The 27,719-nt window shown below is 40.5% G+C and overlaps 1 protein-coding gene across 1 annotated transcript in view; it reads right to left on the bottom strand.

Moving 5' to 3' along the window:
- Positions 1–27,719, bottom strand: part of SLC49A4 (solute carrier family 49 member 4) — a 103,458-nt gene that overhangs the window by 38,424 nt on the left and 37,315 nt on the right. The window contains exons 3-5 of the mRNA XM_081314767.1: positions 27,249–27,517; positions 22,445–22,574; positions 1,138–1,246 (exon numbers count right to left, since the gene is read on the bottom strand). Coding sequence (XP_081170893.1) covers positions 1,138–1,246; positions 22,445–22,574; positions 27,249–27,517 — 508 coding nt within the window. The remainder of the gene's footprint in view (positions 1–1,137; positions 1,247–22,444; positions 22,575–27,248; positions 27,518–27,719) is intronic.

Here is a 27,719-nt window from a genome sequence, read left to right as displayed (position 1 = left end):
CAGAAAGCCATATTTCTTTTTTTTTATTGAAAATTTTTATTGAAGTTACAATATTATCCCCTCCCCAACCCACCCCAGAACCCCTCCCCCTCCCCCATATTTCTTCAATAACAAAAACATAAAAAGCTGGTTGGGATGTACTCGCTGATTCCCCCCCCCTTTTTTTAGATGCTAAAACTAAACTCTCCCTCTGCCTTCCAACCAATATCCCTTTTTAAAATCTTACCTTGGCTCCAGATGGAAGAGTAGAGGAACTAAGCTAGTAAGGAGAGAATTTTTTTCTGCAACTTTTTACTCCTGAAGTAGTAGTAGTAGTAATAGTAGTAGTAGGAATAATAATAATAAATCCCTAAAAGTTGTGCCAGAAAATGGAGGACGCTGGGTCTTTGCAAGTTTTAGCTGTCTGTCAGACTGCCTGAAAAGGGCGGCCTTCAGGCAGCCAGGCGGACAGCTAAAGCTTGCAAAGACCTAAAAGTTGTGCCAGAAAATGGAGGACGCTGGGTCTTTGCAAGTTTTAGCTGTCTGTCAGACTGCCTGAAAAGGGCGGCCTTCAGGCAGCCAGGCGGACAGCTAAAGCTTGCAAAGACCTAAAAGTTGTGCCAGAAAATGGAGGACGCTGGGTCTTTGCAAGTTTTAGCTGTCTGTCAGACTGCCTGAAAAGGGCGGCCTTCAGGCAGCCAGGCGGACAGCTAAAGCTTGCAAAGACCCAGCGTCCTCCATTTTCTGGCATAACCTTCGGAGATTACTTTAAAAAAAAAAAAACTTCAGAGGAAAAACAGCTGCAGAAACATTTTGTCTCCTTGCTGCGCACAAGTCCTCGGTAAGTTTTTTTGTTGACTGGAGTATAAGCCGAAGTGTAATTTTTCAGCCCAAAAAGTGGGCTGAAAAATTCGGCTTATACTCAAGTATATACGGTACTATCTCTCTCCTGGAGGCCAACAAATTAAGGTTCAGGCTTTCCCCAAAGTTGAATATTCAGATATGAAGCAGCTCAATTAAGTTCAAGTTCTACAATGCCAATTTTAATTTCATAGAAGATCAATCATTCTGCTTGTTATTTTAATTCTAAATCATTTGTTAGCAAACCATAAAAAAACACAGACACAGACATACACAGATACACAAAAGTGCACCTACTTGGCTGATGTGAACTGGCGTTAATATCCAATCAAGAACACCAGACCATCCTGAGAAAACTCCCATTGGTATTGCATAGGCCAGAGCAATCATCAAAAACCGGGGATTGCTAGAAATTAAAAGAAAAAAAACCACCGGTTTTTCAACATTAAGATCAAATTTCATTGGAATATTTTCCTTCTCCTATGAATCCTCAAGGACATAACAGGCACTAAATTGGGCAGCATAAAGTTACAGTTGATGAAATTTTGTCTAGTTTATTTGGAGTTATGATACAGCAATCATATTTAAATAATGTTCTTTTTTAGCAACACTGAGTGATATATATTTTTTTTCCTGGAGGCTACATGTGGATAATACAGCATTCTAATTGGCAATTTAGTCTAAATTATCTTTGGCTCACTTCAGGAACATGACTGTGTACAATTAAAGTATATCTGCTGAGGGAAAACCAATTAATACAATATTTTGATGTTTTACTTAATGTTGCTGTTGTCAGGCTCTTGTTTTCAGTTATCGTGTTTGAAAAGGATTAACCACATTTCAGAGATATGATTTGTAAAATATGTTTCTCTTTCATACTTTGAGTTCAGCTTCTGTTCTGTTTCATGGTTGAAAGAATTTACATTGGCTTTTTACTGAACTATCTGAATACTACCACATGTAGAAACAATGAGAACCAGTCCAATAATTGATAAAAGCTGTGCATTCAAACATTTTTCAGTTTCATTTACTGTTTATATATGACATACATATCTGTTCTTTAAGTATGCATCAGTCTGAACAATAAATGAAAAATACACTCCTGCCTGCTACTTCCATACTATCGCGCTGCCATGTGGTCCTCAATTGTTCTTATTCTGGACAATCCAGAATAAGAAGCACCTGTAGATTCATAGCTTGTAAACACACTGTTGGGAGGGGGCTTATCCTACAGGATCCAAGTTAAGGTTGCAAATAGTTATTTGTGTGTATATCTGTGGCCTTTCAGGCAAAGATACACTATATTGCAACTTATGAAATGCCTGGGTAAGATATCCACATAGAGGGGACAAATTTATAGAGACTGCAAAGAGATAAACTATGCTTCTCCTTCAGTAATCTGATCTCAACATGTAATTTTAATGGTTGCACAAAATAGCCCCACACCCTATTTTTCCCTGTATTTGGATGTGGTGCAAATTTTGAAAATCAGCATTATATGAAACACTCATAAGCCACAAATATTTCATCCATTTGATATATAAACTGAGCCAATATTTATCATGCTACAAGGATATGAAAGAAAAATATGTAGATAATATCCTGGGGATATATATGTACATTCAATTTCTACAGCTGCTCATCTCAACAAGTGATTTCAAAATAGTTCCTGATGTTTGCTAGAAAATGGTGTTGTATATGCGGTCAAGATTGTGTTGTGGAAACTGGCAGGGTTTTTTCTTCTTCACCTTTCACTTTACTTGAAACTCGCACATGGGCAGTTTGTTGCATAGTCAGTCCCTGGCCTTGTCTTTACTGCCTCCTTATCTAATGATATAGTAAATTTGATTTCCATCTACTCCATCTGGCAATATTCATGTATACAGACATTGTTTTGGTTATTGGAAGACTGTTAGCAATGAAAAGATAATTGGTTTGGCAGAAATTGATAAGTTATTTTTGATTTCCTAGGCCAAACAGTCCAAATATGTTTTTTGACTTCCATGTTTTGTATATTTCAAACTGAACTTGATCATATAAAACTTATCAAATATCTTTTCTTCTACATCAGTAGTTGTAGCATAATGAAGCATATTGGAAATTATCTCATCATTGATTGCACTGTATCCAAATATTGTATTTGTTATATCCTTCTGATGAAAGAAATGCCACGCCTTTGTTTTTTGTGTCCCAAATAGCAAACAATATAATCTGATTGAAAATGTCCATTTTTAGACCATTTCAATTCACTCTTGTCTAATATGTTAACATGTAGTGGTTTCATTTCACCTTTCATTGTGTTGAGCTTTTCCATGTTCTTATGTTCCATGTTCCTACTATAAATCAGTTATTGCAACTTCAGATTTTCTATTCATGCACAACAACATCCACAACTAGTTATCCCAAAGTCTTTAAGATAGCCATATTATAAACCCCATTAATACCCCAAAGGATCCTTAGCTATTCATCAATAGCGTCAGTGCTTTTTTTGTAAGAAAAAAGGTGCCAGAACTCAAATCTTGTTAATCTTTTATTTTAAAAATTATATATTCAGTTCTCAGCAGGACCGGTGGTTGAGAAGTAATTAGGTTTTTTTTTTCATTTTGAAATTTGGGGTCACACTTTTACAATAAAAATTAAAAAAAGATTTTCAATTCACCAACCATTTTTTAAAATAAAGAAATTATTTACCTTTTGCACAGAGTCAATCACTGTACTCACACCCACACACATCAGTTGTATAACAAGACATAACGGTCGCCGCCCGCAGTAAGCCCTCAGCGTGCAACCACACGACCAATCACAAGCCGAGTAGTGCCAAAAGCCAAGCAGCGCCATCCCAAACAGCGCAGACGAAGTACACATGCATCGGACTCGACACACAAGCAGCCCGCATGCACAGTTGTAATGATTTTGCCACCAACCTGTTACGCTCGACAGGGCGATTCAAGTCCACATAGACCAAACAACAAATTTTCAAGTTAGTTTTAAAACTTGGAAGATCTATTGAAAAAAGGTCCCAGAACTCTGTTCCGGTGCATTCTATGACAAAAAAAGCACTGAATAGCGTATTAAAAGCCCTCCAGCCAAAGGAGCCAGCCTATCATCCTGCTTTGATCATCAATCACTTTATCCTATCTATCCTTGTGTTTTTCTTGGTTAAGTATAGAAGTGGTTTACCATTCTTCTATGCAGTATGAAATGATATCTTGGTGATGGTTACTATAGTGATCATCCTCCACTGACGTTCTTATATGGTTGCTGCCCAACAAAGGTGCCTGTTGCTTTAGCTGGACAACTGAAATGACCTTCATCTCTTGAGTGGCCCTGTTGGGAAAACATACGCCTGATGTACAATCCAGAATTTTTGGTTCATCTCTCCCAGGAGCACACCCATTACAACGAATGAGAAAGTGCAAAAGAACTTGAGGAGGGCATGTAAAGATTGTGTGCCACTGTGCCAGTTCTACAAAATTATATCTAATTACTTCATACACCATTGTCCAGTCAAAACTAGATCAACCTCTAACCAGTCTTTATCTCTCACTGGATGAATTGGATACACAGTTCTGCTAAATCCTGAAAAGGTATACCTAAATTCCAGTATGTGTGTATATACGTATATGTGTGTGTAAGTATGTGAACCCTTTGGGATTACGTGGAGTTTTGCATGAATTGGCCATAAAATGCGCTCTAAACGTCATGTAAGTCACAACAATAGAAAAACACAGTCTGCTTAAAATAATACTACACAAACATTAGCTGTTGTCATGTTTGAATTGAACAGAAGATGGAAACATTCACAGTGCAGGCTGGAAAAAGTATGTGAACCTTTGGACTTAATAACTGGTTGACCCTCCTTTGGCAGCAATAACCTCAAACAAACATTTCCTGTAGTTGCAGATCAGACCTGCACAACGATCTGGAGTAATTTTGGACCACTCCTCTTCACAAAACTGTTTCAGTGTAGCAATATTCTTGGGATGTCTGGTGTGAATCGTTCTCTTAAGGTCATGCCACAGCATTTCAATCAGGTTGAGGTCAGGACTCTGACTGGGTCACTCCAGAAGGCGTATTCTGTTCTGTTGAAGCCATTGTTTTGTTGAATTACTTGTATGCTTTGGGTCATTGTCCTGTTGCATCACGCATCCTCTGCGGAGCTTCAGTTGGCGGACAGATGGTCGTACGTTTTCCTGCAAAATGTCCTGATAAACTCTGGAATTCATTTTCCCATCAATGACAACAATCCGTCCAGGCCCTGAGGCAGCAAAGCAGCCCCAAACCATGATGCTCCCTCCACCATGTTTTACAGTGGGGATGAGGTTTTGATGTTGGTGTGCTGTGCCTTTTTTTCTCCACACATAGTGTTGTGTGTTTTTCCCAAACAACTCAATTTTGGTTTCATCTGTCCACAGTATATTTTGCCAGTAGTGCTGTGGAACATCCAGGTGCTCTTTTGCAAACTTCAAACATGCTGCAATATTTTTTTTTGGACAGCAATGGCTTCCTCCGTGGTGTCCTCCCATGTACTCCATTCTTATTTAATGTTTTCCTTATTGTAGATGTGTCAACAAAAATGTTAGCATGTGCCAGAGATTTCTGTAGGTCTTTAGCTGACACTCTAGGATTCTTCTTTATCTCATTAAGCATTATGCGCTGTGCTCTTGCAGTCATTTTTACAGGACGACCACGCCTAGGGAGAGTAGCAACAGTGCTAAACTTTCTCCATTTGTAGACAGTCTGTCTTACCGTGGACACATGAACATCAAGGCTTTTGGAGATACTTTTGTAACCCTTTCCAGCTTCATGCAAGTCAACAATTCTTGATCGTAGGTCTTCTGAGAGCTCTTTTCTACGAGGCATGGTTCACATCAGACAGTGCTTCTTGAGACCAGTAAACCCAAAACAGGTGTGTGTTTTTAAAGGGCAGGACAGCTGTCAGCAACACATCCAATATCATCACACTGATTGGAGTCAAGGTTGGCTCACTCCTGGCTCCAATTAGCTCTTGGAGAAGTCATTAGGCTAGGGGTTCACATACTTTTTCCACCCTGCACTGTGAATGTTTACATGTTATGTTCAATTAAAACATGACAACAGCTAATGTTTGTGTAGTATTATTTTAAGCAGACTGTGTTTTTCTATTGTTGTGACTTACATATCGTTTAGAGCGCATTTTATGGCCAATTCATGCAAAACTCCACGTAATCCCAAAGGGTTCACATACTTTTTCTTGCAACTGTATGTGTGTGTGTGTGTGTATGTACATATACACACACATACATACATACATGCACGCACAAACACACACACACACACACACACACACACATAGGTCTGCTACTTTGTCCATATTGTTTTGTATTTATGGGATAAATTACAAAATAATAAAATGAATTAAGAAACCAGTGTATAGGAATGAACAGCAGAAACCAGCGGTTTTATCATCCAATCACTAGGTGTAGTAGTAGATACAGTACAAAAAGAACAGAATAACAGTGTTGGAAGGGGCTTGGAGATCTTCAACCCTGCTGAAGCAGGAGACCCTATACCATTTCAGACAAATGTCCAGTCCAATTTCTTCTTGAAAACCTCCAGTGATGGAGCACCCACAATCTCTGGAGACAAGTCATTCTGCTGATTAATTGTTCTAACTGTCAGGAAATTTCCCCTTATTTCTAGGTTGGTTGAACAATTTTTTTTACATTGTTTTCTTCTACGGAAGAAGAAGAAGAAGAGAAAGTACATTTTTGGCAGGTAACTTCCATTATTCATCCATCAATAGAGATATGACTGTTTTTTAAACTTTCAACAAAATAAGTTCAAAGAAAAAAATACACTGAATTAGGTATCAATAATTTAGATGTGTCCTAGGCAGCAAATTATCTGTAAAAATGCCCTTTACTAAAATTTCTTTAACCTACTAAAATAAATAATGGCTCTGACCTACAAAACACATGTGAGAAAGAAAGAAACATAGCTTCATTTAAGTGAAGGCATTTTCACACAAACGTTTTAAAGGGACACAACATATTTATAGCATACTCAAAACGGATGATCTGATGCAAGATAGTACTATTTCATATTTATAAAAAAATGCTAACTAATGTAAAGTGTGAAATAGCAAACAAGATCCAAAAAATCACTCAGAGGGATGCAACATTTTCTTCTAATAACAATTCACCTTCAATCCTCACTAAAAGGAAGCTGGGGAAATTCTTTCATCAACCTCATTCCATCAAATAAACAATGGCTGACAGAAAAGCCCCAAAGAATCAGCTTTTGTGTAAATGAAAGAAGCAAAAAGCTGCTATAACTTATACTGTATATATGAGCAAAAAGCTGCTATCTGCTTAGAATGGTATAAATATTGCTTAACTGCTTACATCTGAGAACTGCAGGACAAGATAAAGCTTTAGCCTGCATATTCATTCAGTGTTTAGGACTCTGTTCTTTATTGTGGATACAATAACATCAATCAGTGGGTATCAACATTGAATGCACAGGGAAGTTTTGGTATTATGGTAAGTTTATGTTTCCTAATCAGTTATTTTGCAGTTTATATGTTGCCAAAGGAAATAATTTTGTTAAATTCAAAACTACATAATACATGAATGATGAAAGGGATTTTCCCCTTATAATAGAAGAAGACCTGATATACTGAATCCAGTTATGAGCAATGTTGAACTTGGAAGAACAAAAGATTCAGGTTTCAGAGCAGAGACTAATGCAATGTCTGGAAACAAAATATTCCCATGCTTACAACCAAAAATATGGATCCAGTATGATGACACCTCTGTCCTAAATAAAAAAGGAACAATTAGAGAAGACACATTTATTTATTTTTATTTTTAATTCCATTTATATCCCGCCCTTCTCCGAAGACTCAGGGCGGCTTACAAGCTTAGCAGTAGCCTTCATTCTATGTATATGCCTGCTTATTAGGGCTTTCACACACACCCCAAGCGGCATTATTACAAAGTCAGCTTAATTGCCCCCAACAATCTGGGTCCTCATTTTACCTACCTCGGAAGGATGGAAGGCTGAGTCAACCTTGAGCCTGGTGGGATGCGAACCTGCACTAATTGCAGGCAGCTGGTGTTACTTAAGGAGGCATTAGCCCACTGCGCCACCAAGGCTATCAACAACATCTTCAAAGAAATAAAACTCATTAAAAAACAACAGACTACCTTTTATGCATATTCTTATCAGTAGAGGAAATGGCAGCAAATTAGAAACACAAGCCTATCTAAAAACCACCCACAGTAACCAAGTGCTCCACTACTAAAGTAAAAACTCAACACAAGAGAAGCTATGTAGGAACATTATTTTGATGAGCAGAAACACACTGCGGCAACTCAGAAAACCATAAAAAAGGAAACAAACTGCCTATACATTTTTCAACAAAATAGATACCCATGCAACTGTATGAAAAAATGTCTGATGACTCAACCCACTACTACAGCACAACACTAGCTATGAAAAAAGCAATATTGCCAAACATCAAAAACATCTCAGAAATAACCAATAGATTATTATAATCACATGACATCACCGCAGCACACAAATTAACCAAATCTCTCCAAAACGTCTTGAGTAGACCAAAAAACCCAAGAATAAAAAACGGGAGTCATCTACAACATACCATGCAAGGACTATAACAGCCATTATGTAGAATAGACAGGCAGAAAACTGGCAGAGCAGATCTATAAACATCAACTAGCAGTCAGAAGACATGATGAAATTCCTTAATTACACAATATGGGGATAGACTTAACCATGTTTCAATTGAAAAACTGATGATCATAGATCAGCCGTCAACAAGCACACAGAAATAAACAATATTTTCACACCACTCAAGAAACAAAAAAGCTAAAAGAAAACAAAAAGAACACCTCCTCTGCAGCAATCAACACTCAGATAAGCAGGGATTAACACCAGAGAAACAAGTAGTAAAGAAGACTCTAATCAAGGAAGTATTAATTCAGACACACAATCAAAAAATAAACAATAGTTTAATCAACAGATTACCAAGGAAATCCCCACCCCACTGACAGGGCAATAGCAATAGCACTTAGATTTATATAGTACTTAGACTTCATAATACTTTACAGTCCTCCATAAGCAATTTGTAGAGTCACCATATTACACTCAACAATCTGGGTTCTCATTTTATCAATCTTGGAAGGATGGAAGGCTGAGTCAACCTTGAGCTAGGTCAGGATTAAACTCCTGGCAGCAGGTAGAGTTAGCCTGCAATACTGCATTCTAACCACTGCGTCACCACGGCAATTTGCTTTATATCAGGGGTGTCAAACTGCTGCCTGTGGGCCGGATGCATAATGGCGAAACCGTGCCCACTCCATTGCCGGCAATGGAAAAAAAGTTGTGACACGTTGCAACACGTCACATGACTTTGCGAGTTTGACACCCTTGCTTTATATAAAGAGAACAAACCCCATTCCCTTCTAGCACTGAAGAGGTAACATAGTCTGGTAACAAAACATCTGCAAACAAATAACCAAGCTCAGAGACCACCACCAAGAATTCCACAATACAACTTTGAGCTACATATCATCTATTCGATCCATGATTGATCTGTAAATGACACTTTCTTCCTATAGATAAAGAAACTATGCAGTTCCCACCTCAGTTATTTCCTGCAAATATTTCTAAATAACCCTTGTGTCCCTTTGGAAGAATTCTATAGATGTTGTGGTAAAACCTGCCCACTAAATAATGAACCAAAAACTTTGGAGCTAGATGCTATAAAATATATATTACTGGCATGCACAACTATTGGGATCACTGGTGTCCTTGCCAAAGGAATGCAAGAGTTCTGAAGTCCCAAAGGTTATAGATTAATATACCTTTAAAAATAATGCACAAGGAATACAAAAGTAATGTAAATTATAACATGAACTTTACAGCTGGAATGCAGAATCAGATAAGAACATGCAGGGACTTTAATACTGAATTCTACTTTTCTAGAGAGACCTCAAGCTTGCCCTTTCTGCTGATACTAGCACCCTATAACATAAACAATGTCCTATACTGTGCCCATATATTGACTCTTTTCACACCTGGTTTGTGTTATCTGTCTCGTTCCATCTAGAGTAATCAGGCAGTTTCAATTTTGTGTGCTCTTTCTGCTATACAGTTCACAATTCCTCACAGCAATAATGTCTATGAGGATCAATATATATTTACTACCCAGGATAACCACTTTTCAGTATCCTTCCTTTTTTTCAGAGAAAGTTAACAAAAATAGACATCTAAACCAAAATATATAGAAAGAATACAGATTCTAAGCTGATTCAAATCCAAGAATGAACGAAGCTAGGTGAAAGTTTGAAAGCACTCACCATTCAGTACTTATATGTATATAACTTTAATGTGGAAACACCTTTTGATACATCCAAGATTATATCTTTATATTTTCTTATGAAGGGAATGAAGCATACTTCTTTCAAGAGAAATTCTATAATTGGTGCACTGGCACTGAGAAAGCAATACTCATAATGGAAGTCAAACTACCTTTGAGACCACAAGCAAAATATCCTCAACTGATCATTGTGGAAAATATTGAACAGTACTGGTAATATTTCATTCTTGACTTCCAAGCAATCTGTTTACAGACTACAGTTAATCTCTTAAATTGAGCCCAGCAGCTCAGAGGTAGCCTAGACAGCATGTTCAGCAGGTATTAGACAGGTATTGCATCATTTAGCCATCCAACAATCAGGAAGTTATATTGTGTACCTTTAGTGTGCTCCAGATGATCTTCTGGAGTGTACAGTACCATATAGAGGTAATTATAGCTATGTTAAATATTTATATTTAATTAAATATATAACCTACAGATGTACAGATACCGAGTCAGAATAAAACAGAACCACAAAAGACATTCAGGCTCTAAATTGTTAAGAACATTAAAGGCTAACAACCAACATTCTGAGTTGAGTCTGAAAAGTAATTGGTAATCTAGCTCTTGCAATATTACAGTGATAAGATCACAGTAGTGTGTGCTCAAGTCAGCCACATAATTCAATTACATTTCATCAAATAACACTTCCGGAGACTCTTCTTTAGATTGTGCTGCAATAGTTGGAACAATATGTAACAATAATGTGGGTAATTGTGTTCAAATTAAACAAAATATATCGTTGGCACTAAACGAAATTATGCAAACATTCTTTACTTTTATAAATTATACAGGCAATAAAATAAATCAGAAAAATAAAAAAGACTTTCAACCTATGAACTGGATCTTTCAAATAGAGAAAGCCTTTTCAAGGTACCGTATATACTTGAGTATAAGCCGAATTTTTCAGCCCACTTTTTGGGCTGAAAAACTCCACTTCGGCTTATACTCCAGTCAACAACAAAAAAAAAGAACTTCTACCCCCATTTGGAGAGCTGCTGCTTTCATCAAACATGGACGAAGGCAGCAGCTCTCCAAACGGGCTGCGGCGGTTTGGAGAGCTGCGCGCGCAGCTCCGCCGCCACCTCTGCAAGCCTCCGCTAAGAGAATGGGGCGGTGGAAGCTTGCCACCCATTTTCTCGGCGAAGACTTGTTTCGGGGGATCCAGCCTCTGTCACCCCCTTCTCTCAGCTGGGCAGCTGAGAGAAAGGGGCGGCAGAAGCTGCATCCCCCGAAAGAAGTCTTCGTCGCTGAGACAATGGGCGCAAGCTTCCCCACCCCACACTTCACGGAGCACTCCAACGCCTTCTTCTCTCGTCTCACGGAGACTTGTTGCGGAGGATCCAGCCTCTGTCACCCCTTCTCTTAGCTGGGCAGCTGAGAGAAAGGGGCGGCAGAGGCTGGCTCCCCCGAAACAAGTCTTCGTCGCTGAGACAATGGGCGCAAGCTTCCCCACCCCACACTTCACGGAGCGCTCCAACGCCTTCTTCTCTCGTCTCACGGAGACTTGTTTCGGGGGATCCAGCCTCTGTCACCCCTTCTCTTAGCTGGGCAGCTGAGAGAAAGGGGTGGCAGAAGCTGCATCCCCCGAAAGAAGTCTTCGTCGCTGAGACAATGGGCGCAAGCTTCCCCACCCCACACTTCACGGAGCGCTCCAACGCCTTGTTCTCTCGTCTCACGGAGACTTGTTTCGGAGGATCCAGCCTCTGTCACCCCTTCTCTTAGCTGGGCAGCTGAGAGAAAGGGGTGGCAGAAGCTGCATCCCCCGAAAGAAGTCTTCGTCGCTGAGACAATGGGCGCAAGCTTCCCCACCCCACACTTCACGGAGCGCTCCAACGCCTTGTTCTCTCGTCTCACGGAGACTTGTTTCGGAGGATCCAGCCTCTGTCACCCCTTCTCTTAGCTGGGCAGCTGAGAGAAAGGGGCGGCAGAAGCTGCATCCCCCGAAAGAAGTCTTCGTCGCTGAGACAATGGGCGCAAGCTTCCCCACCCCACACTTCACGGAGCGCTCCAACGCCTTCTTCTCTCGTCTCACGGAGACTTGTTTCGGGGGATCCAGCCTCTGTCACCCCTTCTCTTAGCTGGGCAGCTGAGAGAAATGGGTGGCAGAAGCTGCATCCCCCGAAAGAAGTCTTCGTCGCTGAGACAATGGGCGGCAAGCTTCCCCACCCCACACTTCACGGAGCGCTCCAACGCCTTCTTCTCTCGTCTCACGGAGACTTGTTTCGGAGGATCCAGCCTCTGTCACCCCTTCTCTTAGCTGGGCAGCTGAGAGAAAGGGGTGGCAGAAGCTGCATCCCCCGAAACAAGTCTTCGTCGCTGAGACAATGGGCGCAAGCTTCCCCACCCCACACTTCACGGAGCGCTCCAACGCCTTGTTCTCTCGTCTCACGGAGACTTGTTTCGGGGGATCCAGCCTCTGTCACCCCTTCTCTTAGCTGGGCAGCTGAGAGAAAGGGGTGGCAGAAGCTGCATCCCCCGAAACAAGTCTTCGTCGCTGAGACAATGGGCGCAAGCTTCCCCACCCCACACTTCACGGAGCGCTCCAACGCCTTCTTCTCTCGTCTCACGGAGACTTGTTTCGGGGGATCCAGCCTCTGTCACCCCTTCTCTTAGCTGGGCAGCTGAGAGAAAGGGGTGGCAGAAGCTGCATCCCCCGAAACAAGTCTTCGTCGCTGAGACAATGGGCGCAAGCTTCCCCACCCCACACTTCACGGAGCGCTCCAACGCCTTGTTCTCTCGTCTCACGGAGACTTGTTTCGGGGGATCCAGCCTCTGTCACCCCTTCTCTTAGCTGGGCAGCTGAGAGAAAGGGGTGGCAGAAGCTGCATCCCCCGAAAGAAGTCTTCGTCGCTGAGACAATGGGCGCAAGCTTCCCCACCCCACACTTCACGGAGCGCTCCAACGCCTTCTTCTCTCGTCTCACGGAGACTTGTTTCGGGGGATCCAGCCTCTGTCACCCCTTCTCTTAGCTGGGCAGCTGAGAGAAAGGGGTGGCAGAAGCTGCATCCCCCGAAACAAGTCTTCGTCGCTGAGACAATGGGCGCAAGCTTCCCCACCCCACACTTCACGGAGCGCTCCAACGCCTTCTTCTCTCGTCTCACGGAGACTTGTTTCGGGGGATCCAGCCTCTGTCACCCCTTCTCTTAGCTGGGCAGCTGAGAGAAAGGGGTGGCAGAAGCTGCATCCCCCAAAAGAAGTCTTCGTCGCTGAGACAATGGGCGCAAGCTTCCCCACCCCACACTTCACGGAGCGCTCCAACGCCTTGTTCTCTCGTCTCACGGAGACTTGTTTCGGAGGATCCAGCCTCTGTCACCCCTTCTCTTAGCTGGGCAGCTGAGAGAAAGGGGCGGCAGAAGCTGCATCCCCCGAAAGAAGTCTTCGTCGCTGAGACAATGGGCGGAAGCTTCCCCACCCCACACTTCACGGAGCGCTCCAACGCCTTCTTCTCTCGTCTCACGGAGACTTGTTTCGGGGGATCCAGCCTCTGTCACCCCTTCTCTTAGCTGGGCAGCTGAGAGAAATGGGTGGCAGAAGCTGCATCCCCCGAAAGAAGTCTTCGTCGCTGAGACAATGGGCGGCAAGCTTCCCCACCCCACACTTCACGGAGCGCTCCAACGCCTTCTTCTCTCGTCTCACGGAGACTTGTTTCGGAGGATCCAGCCTCTGTCACCCCTTCTCTTAGCTGGGCAGCTGAGAGAAAGGGGCGGCAGAAGCTGCATCCCCCGAAAGAAGTCTTCGTCGCTGAGACAATGGGCGCAAGCTTCCCCACCCCACACTTCACGGAGCGCTCCAACGCCTTCTTCTCTCGTCTCACGGAGACTTGTTTCGGGGGATCCAGCCTCTGTCACCCCTTCTCTTAGCTGGGCAGCTGAGAGAAATGGGTGGCAGAAGCTGCATCCCCCGAAAGAAGTCTTCGTCGCTGAGACAATGGGCGGCAAGCTTCCCCACCCCACACTTCACGGAGCGCTCCAACGCCTTCTTCTCTCGTCTCACGGAGACTTGTTTCGGAGGATCCAGCCTCTGTCACCCCTTCTCTTAGCTGGGCAGCTGAGAGAAAGGGGTGGCAGAAGCTGCATCCCCCGAAACAAGTCTTCGTCGCTGAGACAATGGGCGCAAGCTTCCCCACCCCACACTTCACGGAGCGCTCCAACGCCTTGTTCTCTCGTCTCACGGAGACTTGTTTCGGGGGATCCAGCCTCTGTCACCCCTTCTCTTAGCTGGGCAGCTGAGAGAAAGGGGTGGCAGAAGCTGCATCCCCCGAAACAAGTCTTCGTCGCTGAGACAATGGGCGCAAGCTTCCCCACCCCACACTTCACGGAGCGCTCCAACGCCTTCTTCTCTCGTCTCACGGAGACTTGTTTCGGGGGATCCAGCCTCTGTCACCCCTTCTCTTAGCTGGGCAGCTGAGAGAAAGGGGTGGCAGAAGCTGCATCCCCCGAAAGAAGTCTTCGTCGCTGAGACAATGGGCGCAAGCTTCCCCACCCCACACTTCACGGAGCGCTCCAACGCCTTCTTCTCTCGTCTCACGGAGACTTGTTTCGGGGGATCCAGCCTCTGTCACCCCTTCTCTTAGCTGGGCAGCTGAGAGAAAGGGGCGACAGAGGCTGGCTCCCCCGAAAGAAGTCTTCGCCGAGAAAATGGGCGCTGAGATTTTCTCGGCGAAGACTCATCTTCTCCCGTTCACCTTCAGCAGCTCCGCCAGGCCCGTCCAGTGCCCTGCTAGGGCAGGGCAGAGCCGGCAGTTAAAAATAGGATGCAGATAAAAGGAAAGGTAAGGAGGGGTTCAGGTTGAGAGGAGAGGCTGCGTAGCCTTAGTGTAACTCCTGTTTGGGCTGACTGGGTTGCCTCCGATGGGCTCTGACAGTGGAACAGAATGGAATAGAAAATATGGAATGGATTGGAACAGAACGTAGAACAGAACAGAACAGAACAGAACAGAACAGAATAGAATAGAATAGAATAGAATAGAATAGAATAGAATAGAATAGAATAGAATAGAATAGAAATATAGAAAGTGAATAGAATAGAATAGAATAGAATAGAATAGAATAGAATAGAATAGAATAGAATAGAATAGAATAGAATAGAATAGAATAGAATAGAATAGAGAATGGTAATAAGAATAGAATAGAATAGAATAGAATAGAATAGAATAGAATAGAATAGAATAGAATAGAATAGAATAGAATAGAATAGAATAGAAATATAGAAAGTGAATGGAATAGAATAGAATAGAAATATAGAAAGTGAATAGAATAGAATAGAATAGAATAGAATAGAATAGAATAGAATAGAATAGAATAGAATAGAAATATAGAAAGTGAATAGAATAGAATAGAATAGAATAGAATAGAATAGAATAGAATAGAATAGAATAGAATAGAATAGAAATATAGAAAGTGAATGGAATAGAATAGAATAGAATAGAAATATAGAAAGTGAATAGAATAGAATAGAATAGAATAGAATAGAATAGAATAGAATAGAATAGAATAGAATAGAATAGAGAATGGTAATAAGAATAGAATAGAATAGAATAGAAATATAGAAAGTGAATAGAATAGAATAGAATAGAATAGAATAGAATAGAATAGAATAGAATAGAGAATGGTAATAAGAATAGAATAGAATAGAATAGAATAGAATAGAATAGAATAGAATAGAATAGAATAGAAATATAGAAAGTGAATAGAATAGAATAGAATAGAATAGAAATATAGAAAGTGAATGGAATAGAATAGAATAGAATAGAATAGAATAGAATAGAATAGAATAGAATAGAATAGAATAGAATAGAATAGAATAGAATAGAATAGAATAGAATAGAATAGAATAGAATAGAATAGAATAGAGCTGGAAGGGACCTTGGAGGTCTTCTAGTCCAGCCCCTTGCTCAAGCAGGAGGACCTATACCAGTGGTGGTGAACCTATGGCACGCCTGCCAGAGGTGGCACTCAGAGCCCTCTCTGTTGGCACGTGCGCCACCACCGCTGCCAGCAGCAGGTCCTTGTTGGTTGGTGGACTGGAAGAAAAGGGAGGGGGAAGCATTTTACATGCGTGCATGCGCGCACGGGGCCACGAGCAGGCACATGCTGCAAAGGGGGCGGGGCTAGTGCCTGCGTGATACTCACTAGCCCAGCCCCGTTCTCACGTGATGCGGTGCCTTGTATCTGCACCCTGCGGCACGGCGGTTGGCGTTTTTGTGCCTTGCGGTACGGTGGCCCATTTTTTGCTCCCCCTTTTTTTTCGTGCCAGAGGCGGCACTCAGAGGCGCCTCCCTGTCCCCTCCCCCGAGGGCACCAGAATGCCGATGCTGCCTTGGCACTTTGTGATAAACAAGTGGGTTTTGGCTTGCGGTTTGGGCACTCGGTCTCTAAAAGTTTCGCCACCACTGACCGATACCATCTCAGACAGGTGAATGTCCAGTCTCTTCTTAAAAACCTCCAGTGATGGAGCACTCTTGATTTCTGGTGGCAAGCTGTTCCACTGGGCAGCTGAGAGAAAGGGGCGGCAGAAGCTGCATCCCCTGAAAGAAGTCTTCGCCGAGAAAATGGGCGCTGAGACGCCTCATTCTGTCGCTCAGCGGAGACTTCTTTCGTGAGATCCAGCCTCTGCCGTGCTGCACCGAGAGAACAGCAAGCCACCCCATTCTCTCGGCGGAGCACTCCACCGCCCCATTCTCTCGGCGGCTTGCCACCCCGTTCTCTCATCTCAGCAGAGACGTCTTTCGGGGGATCCAGCCTCCAGCTGCTGCATTTCCCAGCCTCGGCTTATACTCGAGTCAATAACTTTTTCCAGTTTTTGGGGGTAAAATTGGGGGTCTCGGCTTATACTCGAGTCGGCTTATACTCAAGTATATACGGTAGATTGAATCTGGGTGCCTGAGATAAATTTTCTGTTAACCTCAATCTGTTACCTGTATTTAATCTCAGTTTGTTCACCTTTAATTACCCATTATTTCCGGAGTTACATGACAAACCATATTGCTGAGGCTTGTCAGCCTTCTAATAGCATCTTATTGAAAAAAAAATCTTCTGAGGTGTTTCATGTGGTATAAACAGAGCATATTACAAAATAATTTTCTGAGACAAAAGAAGGGGGAGAAGGAGGTGGTAGAAGAGGAGGAAAAAGAGGAGGAGAAGGAAAGAGGAGAACCACTGAAATAATTTCTCAGAAAAGTAGATTATCTATCATTATCAACAACAATTCCCCCCACCCCGACATATATCCACATGTAACTAGGGACATGCAAATCTGACTTTCTGAAATCATTCTGTTCCTACCTTGGCTATTCCAATATGGCTATTTTTTAAATGGTAAAGCTGTTTTCAGTAAACTAATCCTCCCTTTTTATAAATGGTACTCCAAGCAAAAGAAAGAAATATGCTTTGTGGTTGGACCAACAAATCTAAACATATCACTTCAATATCACCCTCAGCTACTCATTAAACAGGAGGCTGACTTAATATGCAAAAGAGGAAAAAATGCTTCAGGGTATAATCATGTTGGCTATTTCAATATTCAACAAATTAGTCAGGACTTTAACAGAGAAACTGACTAAGGAGACAGAAAAATCACCAAGTTTATTTAGAAAACTATTCAAATCCATAAAACTTTATTGAAATGAGTACCTCCCACTGAAGCCAATAAATCATGAACAGTAAAAAAAAATCTGAATCCACTACAACAGACATTTTAGGAAAGCCACCAGGCTTGCAGAAATTCATGGGAACAACCAGCCTGACACAATCAAAATAACCGGATCCTCCGCTCTCAGATCATCAATTCCATTCACTCAAAATATCCATATAGTAAACCTGTCTATTTCTCTTTTTGTAACCTTGAATTGACAAAATGGTGCATCATAGGGCAACAATTTTTGAATCAAGGTACTTCAAACAGGTTAACGTAAAGAATGTGTCCAAAATCCGGGATCCATTACACATGTAAAATTAAAATTTCAAGGAACTTCACATGAGTGGTATTCACATAGTTGTGGCTGCTGCAAAGTCGTACCTCTTTCTTGCCTCTCTCTGGCCCCTGTGCCCAATCAGTTGGTGGCAAGATCCACTGGTTGCCTTGGAATTGAGGCCAAAACCTGATATGGCTTTAAACAGTTGTGGGCAACAAGGGAAGAATGGAGTGACTGAATATGTGCTGGTATCAAAGGATTAGCTGGGAGCCACGAACAATTAATAGATGAGCCCTCTTCCTCCCTGAAGGAAGGGAGCACTTGAAGACATGCTGGGATGGGGACTGGCAGTGCAGTTTTCCTTGCAGTCTCTGGCTTCCTTTGTTTATTTATTTATTTATTTATTTATTTGTTTTTATAAACCGCCCTTCTCCCGAGGGACTCGGGGCGGTGTACAGAGTAAGGTAGGTATACAGATTGAACAATAAAAAACAATAGTAAAAACAAACTGGGACCCCAATTAAAGCTATCAGGCCAGGCCGGACTGCTGGAACAGGAAGGTTTTTAAGTCGCGCCGGAAGGTGCAGAGGTCGGGGGCCATCTCTTGTTCCCTCTCTTTCCCCACCCCAGCAAAGTGGCAGGCAGTTCCACAGGTCAGCCAAGGAGGAGAAGGGAGAGGAAGGGGAGCAGCTTTGCTGAGGTTCATGAATGGAAGGGAAACGGTTCCAGACTACAGTATATGATATATGGAAAAAAAGATGACCCAATAGTTCATGAGTTGTTTAGTTATATTTAAATAAGTTCTGCTGTATGTGTGGGCAAAAAGGTTTCTATGGCAGACACTATTCAGCTGTTCCTGATGTGCAGCCTCAGCGTGAATGTGAGAAGTCTAGGCCAACTGAATACTGTCCCCAAGACAAGTCAAGCTAACTTGGGAAAAAAATATTGTTAAGCGGTGGGATAGACCAGGGGTAGGCAACCTTGGCTCTTTTATGACTCGTGGACTTCAACTCCCAACTCCTGGCTCAGGAATTCTGGGAGTTGAAGTCCACGAGTCATAAAAGAGCCAAGGTTGCCTACCCCTGGGATAGACAGATCACCAACAGAATCTCTGCATGGTCCTAGCAGAAGCATTGAAAAAGATGGAGTAACTGGCAGTAACATTCTCATTCAGAATTAACTCCTGGATTAAATATCTGACCTGGCATTAAAACAATAGGAGCGTTAGGCTAGATAGTATTAATTCCTGTCATCTAACTTTCTTGCTCTGATTGTAATATGAAAGAAGATGAAGCAAACTAGTGGCTGGCTTTTTTTTGGTCCCCATCTAAAAGCAGGGGAAAAATATTTTAGTTTATTCAGATTATGTTGGTTTTCTGATTTACTGACATCAATAGGAGATATTCATGTCAACCTGAGTCTAAACAAGAGGTCTTTTTCTGGGGCGTTTACTTGAGAATGGTGATGGCCGTTTTGAACATGCTTCATTTCAAGATCTTCAGGCTATAGCTACTATGTGCAGTAGGTTTATGACAACTGAATTTTCTGAAGCATAACTGGATATATGTTCTTCCTTCTAATAAAAACACATTCTCATTGTGCTTTGTTGGTTATATCTGTCTACATCTATTATATACAATACCTGGTGCACTGATGGTTAATATGATTGATTATCTTCAATAAAATGTTTATGTGACAAGGAGAATTAGTGCAGTCAAATAGTATGATTCTATAATACATGATGTGCACATAATAGCTATAATGCAGGCCAACAGTCTAAAACCTTCTACTGACTTAAAACTAAAAAAACACACAACATAATTAAGCTTTTTTAATCTTGCTCCAGGGAAATTTTGGCATTCTTCCCCCCAACCTACCTTTATTGTTTTATTAAATATTTTATTAATGCTTAATAATGTAATACTTTTGTGTAAACTGCTTTATGAGATTCTTCAAAAGTACAGTATGCATAGCCTAGGGCAATTTGTTGTGGGCTGACATAGCAATAAAAATACTGTTTCTCATATTGATGCTGCAAAGTTGCCATCATTGCTGATACTGATTCATATTCTTCTATGAAGTGTTTAGAATATTGAACTAAAATGGGGAGATCCAGGTTTAAATCCCCATTAGGTATATGTTTTATACTGGATCAGTCACAATCTCCAGTCTAGGGGGGGATTCTTACTTCAGAGTTATTGTGAATTTTTTTTTAAAAAAGGAGTAGAAGAATGCATGTCACCTTGATCTTCTAGAGGAAATATATTGAACAGTAGGAACAGGACACTGAGCAAGTTCCATTCAAAACAGATACACACATGATCTTCACCACAGCAATAGCGCCTCCTAGCTTGAACTGGTGCATTTTCTTTTGTTAGCACCCTGGAATCTGGTACACACATAAACTGAAATTATGTGGGAAATCTGTGGCTAAATATAAATTCTAGATTTATTTGTTATTATGTCCAAACTAGAATTTCTGGCTATATGATTCAGAAAGAATAAGAAGCTAAAAACAACTTTGGCATAGCATTCTGATTTATTAGTTGGGAATCTCAGCTCAAATACGACTCGTAAACAAAGAAAGTTGCAGAAATTCTAGGTTATTTTAATTGCTCCCAGGGCCATAAAAAGTCAATGGAGGCAGTGAGTGCTATTTATAAGTAATAAGCCAGAATTCAAAGAAATTTCAATTTTTAAATGTGAAACAGATATACTGCTTATCCAGACATCTATGTTTTCTGTCTAAAATAAGTTTACATAGTATGATTAATTAAAAATGAGCTCCTTTATAAACCCACTCATCTGATCAATAATGCCTAAGTCTTCATTAAGTTTTAAGTTTCCAACAAATAATACTGCATGTGAATATATTCACACAATAATTACCCCTAAAAGTACTAGGTAAAATACGTCTGCCCTCAAGATAATGAAATCTGCATCATATTATACTGCATTGAATACATATGATATGTTATCTGGTCAGGTAAAAGCAATTCCCCCATGAGTGCATTACTTCTAAAGTACTGCTTGGGAGAAAAATATTAATGAATAGTATCTGAAAGACAAGGTGAATAAAAAATTGAAAATAAAAGTAGATTAGAGGGCAACTATAAAATTCAAGTAGTTAACAACGAATTAGACTGCTTTTCATTAATCAAAGCTTCAAAACCAGAAACATATGTACTATTTAAATCTCAATTATTTAATTATTATGAAAAGGTTAGTAAAGTTAATTTTTTTTATGATTCACTCTTTACAGGAATTTCAGATTCAGTGTCAGGAATCAGAAGTCCACTTTACTTTCATAGTTCTCAGGTAGAGTCATGTCAGTAGAGATTTTATACTCTACCTGCTGCTCTAGTTGTTATTCAGGTTTTTATTTGACAGTAACATTTTTACAACACAGCTTGGGTGACAGACAGGATGCTGGCTCTCAGAGGACAATATGAGTAAGATTGCTAAGTGTCCTAAATAAAAATGCCACTTTTTCAGCATCTTGGATAGGACACAATTTATATCAATCATCTCATTCTGTTTCCGATCACCAAAAACCAAGCAGCGAACAGATTGTTTCTTAATCAACCAAAATATTCAGTTTGTGCAGTCTCTATACCCACATTGCAAAAGTTCTTTGCAATAAATCTATTTAGAAGTCATCTCTGAGCTCTCAAAATATGCAGGTAGATGATGGAAAGAGCAGAACTGAGAGAAATGTATGTAAACAGCAAACTAAAGTGACACATTCAAATAGCAGAAAATTAATTATCGGTTAATGGCATCACTGAAAAAAAAGGTGGGGACTCATTACTGTAAGAATATAAAGAACAACAACAACATAGAAACCACCACCATTTATTACCGCTCGGTAATCAATTAATCTTCCTGAGAATTTGTTTTACAGAAAATAATTTCATCGTGGGTCTGCCATTCTCAAAAGACAGATGCATTACCTGCTGTTTGGAAACATAATAAATGTAGTGCCTATTTTATTTTCTACTCACAGTTGGTTATTGATGTTAATTTCCCTTTTTTTTATCTTTAACATAGATACCCTTGTCCGTAACCACTTCAAGTTAACACTTAATGTAAGAAATACTGTATTACATGTTGTGCCATACTAATTAAATGAGATTCCATAATTTCAAAATTTAAAAAACTCCTGCAGAACGTGGTATAACACTAAAGAGTAAATAAATAAATAAATAAAAAGAGGCAGAAACTGTATTGACTTTCTATCTAATTTAGCTACTGTATACACGTACCTGAGCAGCCTACAAAAACTTCTTCCATAGCTGAGCCTCTGACTAGCTGCAGCCACGCTGGGTGGGAACGGAGGTCGTGATGGGAAGTAAGCTAGCGCTGCAGAGAATATCACAGCCACAATGCCAAATTCTATGGGGACACAATTAAAGAAACAAGAGGGGGAAAATGGATTATAATAAAATATACAAATATTGCCCCAAAATGTTGCCAACATGTTTTAAAATGCTATGGGAACAACAGAGAACCTGATCTGAAAAACAGCTTACTAGATTCGTGGAATGACCATACAAATATTGTCTGATTGCAATCCCCATTCACTGAACAATCATTGTCAGTCTCATCACCTATCCTTTCAATAAACAATAGTAGTAACTGGCATTCATCACAGAAATGGAATAAAATGACAAAGGTATACACTGAAGTCAAATACATAAGTTGTAGTTTAAAGGGGTCAAGAGCAAACTAAAGCTACAAATTCAAATAACAGAAAATTAATTATAAGTTAATGGCATAACTGAAGAAAGCAACAGGATTTTGTTAATGAATGAGGAAATAAATGAATGAGGAAATAAAAACACTTTAGGAGAAAGGAAATATAAGAGACTTCCATGAGTTTTTCCTAAAAGAAAACTGCAGTTAAGCTATGCAAATGAACAGAAATATATTTTCATTGTGCTTTTAAGTGTAAGAAAAGTTAAGCTGCAATGAGACTATCATACTCTAATTTTGAATGAAAAGGAAGAGCAACTTATACTAGCCAGCAGAAATAAACAGTACAGTAAATCTTTTGATTGGTCAAACCCTTGGTTTAGCAGACTGAAAATGCAAAGACAAAATCTGCTATATATGTTGTATAAAAATAAAATATACAATTCTTAAAATCCAATTCCCATTTTATGAATCCATAGAATATGTAAAATTCATAAAAACCCATTTGGATTTAACAAACATTCTGCCTTAACAGAATCCCTTCATCACTATTAGGTGTTTAACCTCTGTTAAATTGAAAATCTATTGGACTATGTAAAGAAAATGAACTTTTGAATATGAGTAAATAATAAAATAAACATTCACATAGAATTCAAACATATAATGAGTCCACTGGAATACGTCACTGTGCATATAATTTAATTTTCTAAATATAAAGGTACAAATCATCTGGATACTTCAAACAAATGTTTAAACTGCCAGATATTCTTGAATTCAACATCCATTGACCTTGCTACGCTGGGAACTGTAGTTCAGCAATATTTTGAAGGCTACTTAACTCTCTTACTTCAAATGAAATCTATGTTACAGAAAACCAACTACAGAAATACTTCTCTTTTCTTTAATGTAGCCAGGAACAGAAGCTATATAGACCTGTTTATTTTAGAGAAGAGTTGAAGCCTTCATTCATCTCCCATGCAATCTCCAATGAAGCTTCTGTAACCCAAACCTCTAACTTCCAACTCCTGTTTTTATCTATGTTTATACCCATCAGAAGCATTTACTATACAAATTAGTAGCTGGACCTTTACACTTGAAGAACATTTAAATAGAGCAGGGCTTTTCAACCAGTGGTATGGGTACCACCTGTGGTACATTGGCACCTGGCAGGTGGTACGCCACCATCCTAGAAAAGTGGTAGCGGGGAAGGGGAATGAGCTGAACCAGTGGTAGCACCGCACAAGCCTGAGCGGTGGACCCTTCTTTCACTGTTGCCAAGCAAGAAGGAATGAGGGAAATAGTTTCATACTTTTGTTATCTCCAGCAACTGGTGGTTAGAGACTTATTGTTTCCAGTTCCGAATGTATTATCAACATGTTTATTAGCCACATTGAGCTTCATCTGCTATATATTTTGTCTACTTTCCTTTTAAAGCAGTGAAGACTACTGATCATGACACAAGTTTGTATTGCTGAATTCTACAGCAGAATTACATTCTGCACAAATAATGTTGGAAAGATATGCATGCAGCTGGAACTCTAGAGCAGAGCATTTCAACCAGTGGTACGGGTACCACCTGTGGTACATTGGCACCTGGCAGGTGGTACACCACCATCCTAGAAAAGTGGTAGCGGGGGAGGAGAATGAGCTGAGCCGATGGCAGCATTGCACAAGCCTGAGCGAGAGGTGGCTGGAGCTGCAGGGCTGTCAGGGCTCAGGGCAAGCGCCAGGATCAGTGCCAGGCTCCAGCTGGAGCTTGGCGCTGATCCTGGCACTTCTGCTGAGCCCAGAAGAAGCGCCGATCAGCTGGAATGTTGCAGCATCTCCAGGGCCTTGTGATTTACATTCAGATGCTTGGCAACTGATTCATATTTAGGACGGTCACAGTGTCCCAGGGTCATGTGAAGTGACCAAAACCTGCTGCAACCACCCAGCGGGGGAGGGGAATAAAAACCAAACACCCCCCACCCCACCCCCACTGCCAATCCTCAACAGAAATGTTCACAACAATGAAAACCTCGGACAGGAGGAAGAGCGCCGCCGGGCGGGCAGGCAGGTGTCTTGCTCGGCTGTGGCTTTGGGAGCACTTTTTCCAGTGCCATTGTAACTTTGAACAGTCACTGTTGTAAGTTGAGGACTACCTGTACTTCATCACTTTTTTTTTGGGTCATCAAGCTTTTGACACCTTGCTAGGCGACTGGTGGTACTCGGATGTTGCCATATCCTAAAAGTTGTACAGTGGGTGAAAAGGTTGAAAAGCCCTGAAATAGAGTACCTACAATAGGGGCAGTCGCCCCTATTAAGCAGGAAAATTTGGGATAATTGAGACCAGAAATACATCTCTAACAAGTGACATCAATGGACTGTATAGGTGTGGGTATATCTTTGTGTCAATGTTGACTCCTAGCAACTGCCTGGAGTAGTTCCTGTAGTTTTCTTGGCAAGATTTTGGGAAGTGATTTGCCACTGACTTCCTAGGGCTAAAAGAGTGATTGGTCGGTCCAAGGACACTGGACTAGAAGTCACAATCTCCTGGTTTCTGTCCTCACGGCTTAACTGTTACACCAAGCTTGCTCTCCATCAAAGGCTACAGAATATATATTCTAATTTTAATAAATGGCCTTCCTTGGGTCATAAGGAGAAAAGCAGGGAAGAATATGGTCCATAGCCTAGGCTTGCTTTCCCTGCTATTTTAAACCGTGAAGTTAGTCTATCTATCTAGTTATTATCAACTGAAATTTCTTATTTAAGCTTTCTGTGTGATACATGAAAAAACTATTTAGAAATCTAACTTTTTATAGACTATATTTTAAATTAGATATTTACTGTATATTGTGTAGCCTATGAATGATGTCATGTACTTGTTCTGCACATATTAACTAGTTACAATTCATGTTTGTACAAACCTTGGTTTATACATTGTACATTGACAGCTATGATCTACTTTCTTTCTGGGTTTGAATTTCAACTATCTGATGCTTTTTCTGTTCTAAACATATATGAAATCAGATTCAGGAGAAATAATATTACATTAAGAATGTTGTCAAGAAATAACCAGAAAACAGCAAACGGCCTTGGCAAACAACAAACCCATTATTTCAAGTTGCTTTAATTGTCAATCTGTATTATAATTATAATCATAAACTGATCTCAACCAGCCTCTTATCAAAACATTTAGCATCTCACCATGCCAGCCTTTGCCTTAATTTATTTTGTTTTCAAATATAACGTTAATGCATATTAAGTGAAGAATAAAAATGTGGCAGATATGCTGGTACCAAGCTAAATCCAATTAATAAGTTGTTAAGACTGTAACTGTAAGTCTGTATGGAATGTATTAATTGAACAAATAATCTGCAAAGAAATCCCTGCATATCACGCCATGATTTGTAGGCATGCTGATTTTGTGCTATGCATACTTCTGCCCTTCAAAGCAACTTAACTGCTAGTAGCCTCAGACAGTATAATTTATATTCAGCCAATTCAGTTAGTAAATGCCAAAGGGTGGTGGCCGAAACAGGGGAATTGAGAGATTGGATACTGCTATCAGCACTTTCTGAAACATATTAAATCATCTCTAATATAAAAACAACTAGCTCAGTGATACCTGATGATGCTCAATGGTACAGAATGTGATAGTGGGCAAGACTAAGGAAGGCTGAGAGATAAACTGAATGGAATATCCTAGAGAAGAATATGGTAAATTGTCCAGCACACTGAACAAATTCACTTGTTAGATGTGTGTATAGCCTCAAATTTATTCTTAACTGATATTTAAAATTTGATCAAATCAGTCTATTGAATTTTGGTTTGGACAATCAATGTGTCTGGTTAAAGCAATGGCGAGTACTATTAGGATTCCAAATTTTAAAGTACTTTCATATCCTATTAGCTTTTGTTTAAAGTAATTATTTACTATGGATCTACAGAATCAGATGAGACAAAATATACATAAAGTTGAAATAACTTTAGTAAGAACCTTACATTGATTTACAATGTAAAAACACCCACAGAATTTTATATGAGGTCTGTATTTTATTGACGTCTGCAAAGCAGAACTGGCAATGAAATACCAAAAAAAAAGAAAGAAAGAAAGAATAGGAGTGACAGTTCTATTTTAACACAACCACATTCTAGTGGAAAAATGTTTGACAAGTGAATTGAATAGGTAGGGTTGGTCACATTCAAGAAGAAGATAAAATTTATAGCTAATACACAAAACCAGAGTTTGGTATTGTAATATAAAAAGCAAGTAATTCTATTATCTCTATTCTTGTAGCAAGAGACATTTTTTGCCGGATAAATCACTAGAGGGCAGTAGCAAACCCGTAACAGATATACATGTAGTGCAGTATAAAATTATTTTCTAGATACCTGCAAATAATACAGCCTCAATGCGGTCCTTTATATACTCAGGACTATTTCCAAACACAGGTGGAACTGCTGATGTGCTATTTGGCCCTGGAACGACCAAAGGCCCTACTAAAAATGCACACGCTCCACCGAGGTAACTGATCAATGATGCAATAGCTGTGGCAGTGGCACGTTCATCTGGTGAAAACCATGTAGTAGAAAGAAGTGGAGAAGCACTTGTTACAGTTGGGCCTGCCAATCCATTTAACAGCTGTCCTCCGTGTATTAGCCTGGAGACAAAGCAAAAGAGAGAGACATACAGATTGAATTGCCACACACCAACTCTGAACAGTGCTATTAAAAATTTATAGGAAAACAGTTCAATTGACATCTTTATGCTGGGCTTAAATGAAGATTTGACATATGAGCTTAGGGTTGGTTCCAAAAATTAGCATGAAGACAAGGATTAAAAGTCAGCAACCTTTTCAGGCA

This window comes from Vipera berus (genome assembly GCF_964194415.1).
Source record: "Vipera berus genome assembly, chromosome: 1".
NCBI lineage: Eukaryota > Metazoa > Chordata > Lepidosauria > Squamata > Viperidae > Vipera > Vipera berus.
This window is presented reverse-complemented; position numbering and strand designations above follow the sequence as displayed.